At 42.5% G+C, this 12774-nt stretch overlaps 1 protein-coding gene across 1 annotated transcript in view; it reads left to right on the forward strand.

The window, feature by feature from the left end:
• LOC138351809 (serine-aspartate repeat-containing protein I-like) overlaps positions 1–10673 on the forward strand; it is a 100606-nt gene extending 89933 nt beyond the window's left edge. The window contains exon 4 of the mRNA XM_069303816.1: positions 9376–10673. Within this exon, the coding sequence (XP_069159917.1) occupies positions 9376–10673 (1298 nt within the window). The remainder of the gene's footprint in view (positions 1–9375) is intronic.
• Positions 10674–12774: the final 2101 nt, after the last annotated feature.

Here is a 12774-nt window from a genome sequence, read left to right on the forward strand (position 1 = left end):
GGCCGTGAGATCAGGCAGAATCCTTCCATGGATCCTTTAAGAAGTAGGTGGGAGCCTCGGCACACAACTCGAGATCGTCATCGCCTCACAGGAGTCGGAAGTGATTGGGCAGATGGAAGACGGCTTGACTGGAAGATCAACTCTCGTTGATAGGGGCAGCACGCTTGAGGAACACTTAGCAGTCACCAATATAGTAGTTAAGTGTACAACAGTCAGCTGTATGGTACTTAGGTGTACAGCTGTCAATGGTACTCTGCTGTATTGCAGGTGCCTAGCAGTCAGGTGTACACAGGTGAATTGTAGATGTATAGCAGTCAGTAGCACATCAGTCACATTTAGATCAGTCACATGTAGGGCAGTGAGATATGGACCAGTTAGGTAAAGATCAGTCAGGTGTGGATCGGTCAGGTGTAAAGCAGTCAAGAGAACAGTAGTCAGATATAAAGCAAAGCACAACAGAGGTATTCTTTGACGTAGCTGGTAGGAACAATCATGGCCGCCTTCCTTGCAAGATAAAGCGATCCGAATGCATTCATTCTCTGCAATGATTGCACCTAACATATTAGATGCTAATAACATACCCCATGTATAGTGTGCCACTAGTTATACATCAAACAAAACATTGCAAATCCAAGTGAATACATGGTATTAAATCCTTTGTGTTAATCAATAATTGCATACAGTGCATGCATGCACTTAGCAGTAAATAGGTACCTGGGAGTTAGACAGCTGCTACAGGCTGCTTGCTTCCTGATGATGTGTGTGTGTGTGTGTGTGTGTGTGTGTGTGTGTGTGTGTGTGCGTGTGTGTGTGTGTGTGTGTGTGTGTGTGTGTGTGTGTGTGTGTGTGTGTGTGTGTGTGTGTGTGTTAGAGAAAAATATATGTAGTAGAAATAATGGAGGAAAAATAGATTGGTTAGATACACACACATTCATTGCTATCATCAACATATCTTACCCCAGACAGTTCCATCACAAAAATGACTAATGTTCTGTCTCATAGGAGTAATAAATCAACTAATTCACACAAATGAATCTTAAACAATAGTTCCCTCCTTATTTACTCCGTACATTCTTTTGCCTTTTGTAAAAAAAAATACGTCAAGTACACCATAGTTAATTACAAAGATTTATAAACAAACATATCACGTTAAATAAAGTAATTATAACTTATATATAAATATTTTGAAAAAAAAACTTAACTAAACACATATTGAAATGAAAAAAACACTGAAATTATGTTCGAATGTTTGCTAAACACTTAAACTAAATAAAGCTACGAATGGTTCCATAGCACGATAAATAATTCATAATCAAATTGGTCGATAATTAGTCAATTATCAACCCTACTGACTACCATAAGTAAGAATGGCGTTTTGGGATAATTTAATTAATGAATTAATTACAAATCAGAATTGAATTCTGATTTCTGTTTGCCAATCGAAAGCATATCCAACCTTACACGTTACGGCCTTGTAAGTTTAATAAACAAGTTTTTTTATTAGAGAATAATGAAAACAGACTTGAATCTTAATTCAAGTATCATCTCCCTTCATCTACATTGTTTCGAACACCATGGATAGCAGCTCTTAAGTTGAAGAGTTTAATTGGAACGTAAGGGAAATTTTTTTTACAAAGTTTGCTTCAAAATGCAATTTATATAAAACGTTCAATTTGAAGTAACCTACGAGGTCACATTGGGAGGGCTAAGTCTAATGGCATGTGAAAAAGGGGACTCAGATAGGACATGATCCTGACATGCAGAGTGCTTAATGGTAAGGGTATTGCAGACCAAGGCATCTTTTATGTTAACAAGCCAAATAACGAGAAGACAGTTGGGAAACCTAGTGAAATAGATGATAAAGATGGATATCAAGCGGAGCTTCTCTAGAGGATTTTTATGTAAAGAATTATGAGGTGGAAGAGCAAAGGATCAATATCATTCTACATTTTAAATGGGCAAATAATAACCGTAAGGCGTAGTACATTGCCTTAGACTCCCTTTTGTTAGAATGGTGGAATCCAAGAGCTAAATCTCGGATCTGTAGGCTTTGTAAGACTCATATTGTTTGGCTATTGCTCTAACGCTCACTCTCGCTCCTCAAGCACTCATACACACACACACATGTGTGTGGGGGCCTCGAAGCCTGGTGGATAGCGCGCAGGATTCGTAATTCTGTGGCGCGGGTTCGATTCCCGCACGAGGCAGAAACAAATGGGCAAAGTTTCTTTCACCCTAAGTGCCCCTGTTACCTAGCAGTAAATAGGTACCTGGGAGTTAGTCGGCTGTCACGGGCTGCTTCCTGGGGTGTGTGTGTGTGTGTGTGTGTGGTGTGGAAAAAAAAAAAAAAAAAAAAAAAAGTAGTTAGTAAACAGTTGATTGACAGTTGAGAGGCGGGCCGAAAGAGCAAAGCTCAACCCCCGTAAAAACACAACTAGTAAACACAACTAGAAACACACACACACACACACACACACACACACACACACACACACACAATGCTGATGGGGTATCTAATAAAGCAGAAGAGATAAAAGAAAGAGTGAGTGAAGCAGATCCTGACATAGTTGCAATTGTGGAAACTAAAATTAATGACATGATCTCAGATGCAATCTTTCCTGAAGGGTACCAGGTGATACGAAAAGAGAGGACACAGAGACAGGGAGGGGGAGTAGCACTCCTAATAAAGCGGAAATGGAAGTTTGAAGACCTGGGAAATCGAGTTACCAATGAGTGCACAAGCTTCATACATGGAACTCTGACAGTAGATGGGAGGAAGATTGTGATCATGGTAATCTACAATCCCCCACCAAACAGTAGAAGACCCAGGCAGGAGTATGATGACAACAACAAAGCATGTATAGATGAACTGCAGAAGGCAGCAACACTAGCCCACAGAATGAGAGCGAAGCTGCTGATCATGGGGGACCTAAATCATGGAGAGATAAATTGGGAATCAAGGAATCCCCATGGAGGGGATGAAACGTGGGGAGCAAAATTAGTAGATGTTATAGACAGGAATTTCCTGACACAACATGTGAAGGAAGACACAAGGGAAAGAGGAGGAGATGCACCGAGCCTATTAGACCTGATTTTCACCCAGAACGTAGAAGATATCGAGAATTTAGAGCATGAAATACCTCTAGGGGCCAGTGACCATTGTGTCCTAGTCTTTGACTACATGATGGAATTCAAAATTATGACCATGGGACAAGAGATCTGGGAAAGGAGAGCTGACTACAGGAAAGGGGACTATATGAGGATAAGGGACTATCTGGGTGAAGTGCAGTGGGAGGAAGAAATTAGAGGAAAAACAGTCCAAGATATGATGGACCTAGTCATACAGAAATGCCAGGAGGCCGAAGAGAGATTTATACCAACGGTAAAGGGAAAAAATAAGAAGGAATATAATAACCCATGGTTTAATAGACAGTGTCAGGAAGCAAAAATGGCCAGCAGGCGGGAGTGGAGGAAGTACAGAAGACAAAGAACAGAGGACAACAGAAGCAGATACAACAGAGCTAGGAACGATTACATTAACATAAGACGAACATCGGAAAGGGACTATGAGAACGATATTGCAATCAAAGCGAAAAAACAACCCAAGTTACTACACAGTCATATAAGAAGAAAAATGTCGGTGAACGACCAAGTGACAAGACTAAGGAAGACAGAGGGGGCATATACTGAAAGTGACAAGTAAATCTGCGAGGCACTGAATGCCAGTTTCCATGGAGTGTTCACTACCGAGCCTGAGCAGCTCCCATTGTTGGAAGGGGTTACCCTAGATGAAAGACTATCAGATATAGAGGTGACAGCAGAGGAGGTAATGAAACAGTTGACAACTCTAGATGCAACTAAAGCAGTTGGACCAGACAAAGTATCACCGTGGATACTAAAAGAAGCAGCACAGGCCCTCAGCGTGCCTCTGGCAATGATCTTTAATGAGTCACTTATGTCAGGAGAATTGCCCAGTTGCTGGAAGAAGGCAAATGTCGTGCCGATCTTCAAGAAAGGAGATAGGGAGGAGGCACTTAACTACAGACCTGTATCACTGACAAGCATCCCCTGTAAAATACTGGAAAGAATAATTAGGCTACGACTGGTTGCACACCTGGAGAACATTAGGTTTGTGAACAAACATCAACATGGGTTCTGGACAGGGAAATCGTGCCTAACAAACCTTCTGGAATTCTATGATAAAATAACGAGGATAAGACAGGACAGAGATGGTTGGGCAGACTGCATATTTCTTGACTGCCAAAAAGCCTTTGATACAGTACCGCACATGAGACTGCTGTTCAAGCTCGAGAGGCAGGCGGGGGTGGGGGGAAAGGTCCTAGAATGGATAAGGAACTACCTAACAGGAAGGAGCCAAAGAGTTACGGTAAGGGGCGAGAAGTCGGACTGGCGAACAGTAACAAGTGGAGTACCACAAGGATCGGTGCTGGGACCAATTCTATTTCTTGTATATGTTAACGACATGTTTACAGGCGTAGAGTCCTACATGTCGATGTTTGCGGATGATGCAAAGTTGATGAGAAGAGTTGTGACAGATGAGGATTGCAGGATCCTCCAAGAGGACCTGAACAGATTGCAGAGATGGTCAGAGAAATGGCTACTAGAATTCAACACGAGCAAATGTAAAGTTATGGAAATGGGACTAGGAGATAGGAGACCAAAGGGACAGTACACAATGAAGGGGAACAGCCTACCTGTAACGATGCGTGAAAGAGACCTGGGGGTGGACGTAACACCTAATCTATCTCCTGAGGCACATATTAATAGGATAACGACAGCAGCGTACTCTACACTGGCAAAAGTTAGAACATCATTCAGAAACCTAAGTAAGGAGGCATTTAGGGCGCTTTACACTGCCTACGTAAGGCCAGTCTTAGAGTATGCCGCCTCATCATGGAGTCCCCATCTGAAGAAGCATATAATGAAACTGGAAAAGGTTCAGAGGTTTGCAACGAGACTCGTCCCAGAGCTACGAGGGATGGGGTATGAAGAGCGCCTGAGGGAACTGTGCCTTACGACACTAGAAAGAAGAAGGGAGAGGGGGGACATGATAGGAACGTATAAGATACTCAGAGGAATTGACAGAGTGGACATAGACGAAATGTTCACACGGAATAGTAACAGAACGAGAGGACATGGATGGAAGCTTGAAACTCAGATGAGTCACAGAGATGTAAGGAAGTTTTCTTTTAGCGTGAGAGTAGTGGGGAAATGGAATGCACTTCAGGAACAGGTTGTGGAAGCAAATACTATTCATAATTTTAAAACCAGGTATGATAGGGAAATGGGACAGGAGTCATTGCTGTAAACAACCGATGCTCGAAAGGCGGGATCCAAGAGTCAATGCTCGATCCTGCAAGCACATATAGGTGAGTACATATAGGTGAGTACACACACACACACACACACACACGTACACACACTTGAAATCTGCCCCAATCCCATGCGAGTGAAAAATGTCAGAGTTCTGTTCCCTAAGGGTTCCCAACCAATACTCATTATTTATCTCGGCTCCTAATAACTTTTCCGCACACAAAAAAAATTGCATTGTATTAACAACTTGTTGCTTGTGCAGAAAATACCTTGCATGTAGAAATATAGCGATTTTTGGCCATAAAAGTCATAAAGCTGTGAAGGATTCCGTAGCATTTACGTAAATTTTGTTTGGGGGAAGACTGAGGTCGACTTTTGTGTTATGGTAAATGCAGCCATTTTTTTTATATTTTTATTACATGTGGTACTTTTATTAGTACTATTGTTATTATCGTTCTCATTGGTCATTTAATATTTATTTATTTTTTAGAAAAATTATAATTTTTATTGCATTCGTTAAAACAGTTTCTGCAGTAACCTAAACATCCATATGCGTTAGCCCATTACTCATATACGCCACAGGATCTCTCCTCACGGCCCATTATCCCTTACCTATCACTGAATCACAAACCCACGATCACTCCTCACCCCTATTTGTCTCCTGAACCACCCACCTTCGTAGGTTCAATCCTCATAAGCCCCTCCAGAACCCCTATTAACTAGTGCCATGATCCCACCTCACCCCACTACTGTCACCTCTCCCTCTCCCCCAATACCAGCCAATCCACACAACACAACAAATCTTCTCCCACTCGGGCCTGCCAACCACATAGCTTCAACAGACGCTCCCAGCAATTCATCTAGCATCATCATCTGTCCCCAATCAGCCACCCAATATCAATAGTCCCTCGAACTAACCACCCACAATCAACACTCGTTCCCGGCTGTCAACACCTGCCCCAGCAATCATCTAAGCATCAGCAATCGCCCTAGTCAACCACTTAGCAGCACCACCACTCACCTGGAGCCCTCTTTCTAGCTCAACACTCGTCCCTAGTCATCCATATAGCATCAACACTCGTCCCTAGTCATCCATATAGCATCAACACTCGTCCCCAGTCATCCACCTAGCATCAACACTCGTCCCCAGTCATCCTCCTAGCATCAACACTCATCCCCAGTCATCCACCTAGCATCAACACTCATCCCCCAGTCATCCACCTAGCATCAACACTCGTCCCCAGTCACCCACCTAGCATCAACACTCATCCCCAGTCATCCACCTAGCATCAACACTCGTCCCCAGTCATCCACCTAGCATCAACACTCATCCCCCAGTCATCCACCTAGCATCAACACTCGTCCCCAGTCACCCACCTAGCATCAACACTCATCCCCAGTCATCCACCTAGCATCAACACCCGTCCCCAGTCATCCACCTAGCATCAACACTCGTCCCCAGTCATCCACCTAGCATCAACACTCGTCCCCAGTCACCCACCTAGCATCAACACTCGTCCCCAGTCATCCACCTAGCATCAACACCCGTCCCCAGTCATCCACCTAGCATCAACACTCGTCCCCAGTCATCCACCTAGCATCAACACTCGTCCCCAGTCACCCACCTAGCATCAACACTCGTCCCCAGTCATCCACCTAGCATCAACACTCGTCCCCAGTCATCCACCTAGCATCAACACTCGTCCCCAGTCATCCACCTAGCATCAACACTCGTCCCCAGTCATCCTCCTAGCATCAACACTCATCCCCAGTCATCCACCTAGCATCAACACTCATCCCCCAGTCATCCATCTAGCATCAACACTCGTCCCCAGTCACCCACCTAGCATCAACACTCGTCCCTCCTCTCCCCCCCCCCAAAAAAAAACTGAATATCAACACTGGTAAGGAATTCTATGTATTACGCTGTAAAGTCCCCAGTTTTGAGACAGCCAGCTGAAGACATTAGGTCTACCATAATTAGCAAGCAGTCGCAACTGCATGTGTCGTCCCAAGCGACGGCTCATATAAACTCATTGGCAGTTTTCAACTACGCCGCTGGGAAATAAGAGTGGCTTTGTCTGCCCACGGTGTTGAGGCGAGGACTTTGTGTCCTTCTGGTCTGTTCTTTGTGTTTTTGGAAGGCACTGTGTAACAAATGTAGATTTATTGGAAGATATAATACCACATTTCATAATTTTTTTTAATAATTTGATTGTTGGGGGGGGGGAGGAGTTATATGATTATATAATTGTCAATTGCGTGAGTATATGTACGATGGTTCACAGTGTTAAACAAAGTACTATCTAAACCGGAGGATAGGTTGATCATTCCAGATAAAAGCCTATGAGATTCTAGCAGTTTCATATATTTTAACATTATATGTGCTGCCTAAAGTAATTTTTTGAATGGCAAATATGAAATAATTTCATACAAAGTCATTATTAAAATTTACAGAACAATTAATTGATCACAATTGTAAAGCAGAAATAATTGAAATATATATATATATATATATATATATATATATATATATATATATATATATATATATATATATATATATATATATATATATATATATATATATGTATATATATATATATGTATATATATATATATATATATATATATATATATATATATATATATATATATATATATATATATATATTAGTATATTTTGGTAGCAGTCTTTCCTGTAGACATATATTATTAAATATGACCGAAAAAGTAAGATTAATAATTCTAACACGAATTTTCTCAATCTTTCGTACATTTCTTTTCACTGTTGGAGGTAAATCAAAAATCAATATTGATTTTTGATTTACCTCCAACAGTGAAAAGAAATGTACGAAAGATTGAGAAAATTCGTGTTAGAATTATTAATCTTACTTTTTCGGTCATATTTAATAATATATATATATATATATATATATATATATATATATATATATATATATATATATATATATATATATATATATATATATATATATATGTATATATGTATATATATGTATATATGTATATATATATATATATATATATATATATATATATATATATTTATATATATATATATATATATATATATATATATATATATATATATATATATATATATATATATATATATATATATATATATATATATAAGTGAGTGTGTGTGTAGACTCGGGCACTAATACATGTAGAGGAACAAATCAAACGTTAAAAAAAAATATGAAACACCTGATCCCTGTCTCTGCACTTCAATATATCATCCCTCTTGAAAAAAATATGCTGGAACAATATGTTTATACATGACTGGTAACTGGATTATACCCACGCTTGTGGCCGCTCTTGCGTGTAGAGTGCTCTGGATATACTCAGAGCGAGAGGACATAACATGGAATCCTGTGATAATAATAACTTCGTGTTTGACTCCTTTGTATATGTGTTTTTATTTTATTTTTTGTTTAGTGTAGGATTGATGGGGGGTTGTCTGATTCCGATGTGTGTGTGGGGGGGGGGATTGTTTGTCTGCTGTTTGGTGGGGTTTATATATGTATAGTTTAGGGGGTTGATTTTCTTCGGTATGTAAGGAGGAATTATTTATATATTCAAGAGTTCTTACATTCTTGTAAAGCCGCTAGTACGCATAGCGTTTTGGACAGGTCCTTAATCCTAATTTTCCCCGGAATACGACCCTCCCCAAATCTTTTATCAACCAGGTAACCATACACAACTGAACAGAGGCTATAGTTAAGGATTGGCTCCCTGTCAATCCTCCCCAGCCAGGATACGAACCTAGACCTCAGCGCTTACGAAGCGCTGGGCAAGTGTCTTACCACTGCGCCACGAGGACTTGTTGAGTCGGGTGTATATATGGGGAGTTTGTTAGAGCAAAGTAATATAGGGCAAGCTTGTCAGTATTGAAGACGGAGTCCGATTAACCTCGTCTAGTTCAGTTCATGATACAGAAGAAAGCATTTTTCAATATTAATATTGGTCTCTATGCCTATCCCAGTAGTTCTTAGAGAAATGATCCCTCATTAGGAAGTTTGCCAGTGATTTACCAGTTCAACATCCAGGCCAACATCCAGGCCAACATCCAGGCCAACATCCAGGCCAACATCCAGGCCAACATCCAGGCCAACATCCAGGCCCACATCCAGGCCAACATCCAGACCAACATCCAGGCCAACATCCAGGCCAACATCCAGGCCAACATCCAGACCAACATCCAGACCAACATCCAGGCCAACATCCAGGCCAACATCCAGGCCCACATCCAGGCCAACATCCAGGCCAACATCCAGGCCAACATCCAGGCCAACATCCAGGCCAACATCCAGGCCAACATCCAGGCCAACATCCAGTTCAACATCAAGGCCCACATCCAGGCCAACATCCAGGCCCACATCCAGGCCAACATCCAGGCCAACATCCAGGCCCACATCCAGGCCAACATCCAGACCAACATCCAGGCCAACATCCAGGCCAACATCCAGGCCAACATCCAGGCACACATCCAGGCCAACATCCAGGCCAACATCCAGGCCCACATCCAGGCCAACATCCAGACCAACATCCAGGCCAACATCCAGGCTAACATCCAGGCCAACATCCAGGCCAACATCCAGGCCCACATCCAGGCCAACATCCAGGCCAACATCCAGTTCAACATCAAGGCCCACATCCAGGCCAACATCCAGGCCCACATCCAGGCCAACATCCAGGCCAACATCCAGGCCCACATCCAGGCCAACATCCAGACCAACATCCAGGCCAACATCCAGGCCAACATCCAGGCCAACATCCAGGCCAACATCCAGGCCCACATCCAGGCCAACATCCAGGCCAACATCCAGGCCCACATCCAGGCCAACATCCAGACCAACATCCAGGCCAACATCCAGGCCAACATTCAGGCCAACATCCAGGCCAACATCCAGGCCCACATCCAGGCCAACATCCAGGCCAACATCCAGGCCCACATCCAGGCCAACATCCAGGCGCACATCCAGGCCAACATCCAGGCCAACATCCAGGCCAACATCCAGACCAACATCCAGGCCCACATCCAGGCCAACATCCAGACCAACCTCCAGGCCCACATCCAGACCAACATCCAGGCCAACATCCAGGCCAACATCCAGGCCAACATCCATACCAACATCCAGGCCAACATCCAGGCCAACATCCAGGCCAACATCCAGGCCAACATCCAGGCCAACATCCAGGCCAACATCCAGTTCAACATCAAGGCCCACATCCAGGCCAACATCGGTGGTTTAATACGAGTAAAGAATTTCAACGCAGGGAGCTTCTCGTATATTGTGTTAAACTCCTAACATGTTGAGAGTTCTCTGCGTATCGGCCCAGGCGAATTAGGTAGGTATATCCCTGGAAACACAAACCGAAACTGTCTCTATTTTCCGCTTGTTACAACTTGTAATAAAGTTGTTACATCTTGGCTTAACGTCTATATGACGTATTAAAACGTTGGTACAACTTGCTATATTGGTTGTTATAACTGGTTAGGAGATGTTAAAACTTGTTCGAACGTTGTAACAACGTCGAAGTTTCGTGTGTGTGTTTGCCGGGGTTATAGAGGGTGGGTATGATCAGTCTATCAATACGGTTGTGCTCGCTCCTTCTACGGATTAACGATTACCTGCCCAATAACGCCAGTTTTCTTGGCGCTTCTCTGGGAATAGTTTCAGGGTAGTTTTACTTAGTAAAGAACCCTCATATAGTTTATTTAGCGCTTCATATAGCTTCTCCTCTTCACTCATTCTTCGTTTTATTCTTATTACCAGTGAATAAGAGATGGATGGTTTGAGTGCTGAGGGGAAGGGGGGGGGGGGGTTTGGGGTTGGCATGATGAAAACAGCAAATATGTTTGGAGGTTCGAACTCGTATAATGAATTCCGGTTTGAAGGCTCATGTTGTTATCTAAGTACACCTTTAAGTCCAGGAAAGTCAACTCCGATTCACTACTCTCTAGCGTAGACTTAAGAGTACCATGTACTCCATTAGACCAGTCAAAGAAATCACTCAGATCCTTTCTATGCACTTTTGACGTAATAGTGAAATAGGGTGGATAGATTGGCGAGTAAGCAATAATGCCACTTTTGGTCATTGGACCGAAGAGCGAGAACAAATGAACACTTTTCCCCATTCTCCGTTTAAAACTTTATAATTCTTGTGGGGGAAATTTTCACATTATATTTTTCCCGGCCACTTGGTAGGCGTTAGGTGGATTACGTTTATTAAAGAAGTTTCAAGGCGTTGTCCTCTTCTGAAAAGAACCTCTCTCTTTCTCACCTACCTTGTCTCCCACTTTCATCTCTCTCACACCTCTCTTGTCTCTCACTTGCATCTCTCTCACCCTTCCCACGCTCCTCCATGTGAGCCTTGGCTGTCTTGTTTCCTGTCTTGTCTTTTCTTCGAGAATAAATCATCACGTTTTCTCTCTCACGCTCTTTACGTCTTCCCTCGCCTCTTCCCCAAACATTTTGTGTCTTCCTGTAATACTCCATCATTCTCCTCTCTGCTTGTACTCACTGTTTCTTCTTATTCTTCTTTTTCTTCTTCATCATCATCATCATCTTCTTCTTCTTCTTCTTCTTCTTCTTCTTCTTCTTCTTCTTCTTCTTCTTCTTCTTCTTTCTTTATTCCCTTAGATTGTCTCTGATTTTGTTTTTCTGCCCATTATTATCTTCATCATCTGCAGTACCATATATTCCCCCTTCTCTTTTTCCCTCCCTTTATCCATCTCTTTATTCAAGCCTTCCTTCTGTATTCCTTATCCATTCTTGTCGTATGTGACAGATTTCATTACTTTCTAATCTAGTTATTCCTGTCCTTCTTTCCCCCCTTCTTGATCTTATAACCTTTTTCATATTTTACTCCTTATGTTTCATCTCTCTCTTGTCATCCTTTCTCTAAATAAGTTTCCCTTATTTTCTTTAATATCTTACTCCTTCTTCCCTGTCCCTTCCTCTTTTTCCTTTTGCTCCTCCTTTCTCTGATCCTTCTGTTAGACTCTTGCAATTGAACCAACATTATCACTTCACCCCGGAAGTCATACCAGCTACGAAGATCCTGCCACAATAAACCCTCGACGACAACGACACGTGACGTGAATTATGTCGCCTGGGTGGTTGCTGGGGTGGGTGTGAGGCTTCACGATCGTGCTCAGAACTTTGAATCCTGGTGGTTCCTTCGGACGTGGGCGAGGCTTCAAGTTCGTTTTCTTTACTTCGAATTCCGGGTATTGCTCGACAGTCCGTCCTCGTCCACGAAGGCAAAATGCTGGCTAAATCCAGCCGCTGAACCCCCCTGTTTATGGATGCAAGACAGTTTACACACGGATCAAAACTGGTGATGTTCGAATATTTCTCGAACTGTGCTTCGCTGACAATAATTGTTCGAACATCATCACTATAA

This window comes from Procambarus clarkii, chromosome 51 (assembly GCF_040958095.1).
Source record: "Procambarus clarkii isolate CNS0578487 chromosome 51, FALCON_Pclarkii_2.0, whole genome shotgun sequence".
NCBI classification, from domain to species: domain Eukaryota; kingdom Metazoa; phylum Arthropoda; class Malacostraca; order Decapoda; family Cambaridae; genus Procambarus; species Procambarus clarkii.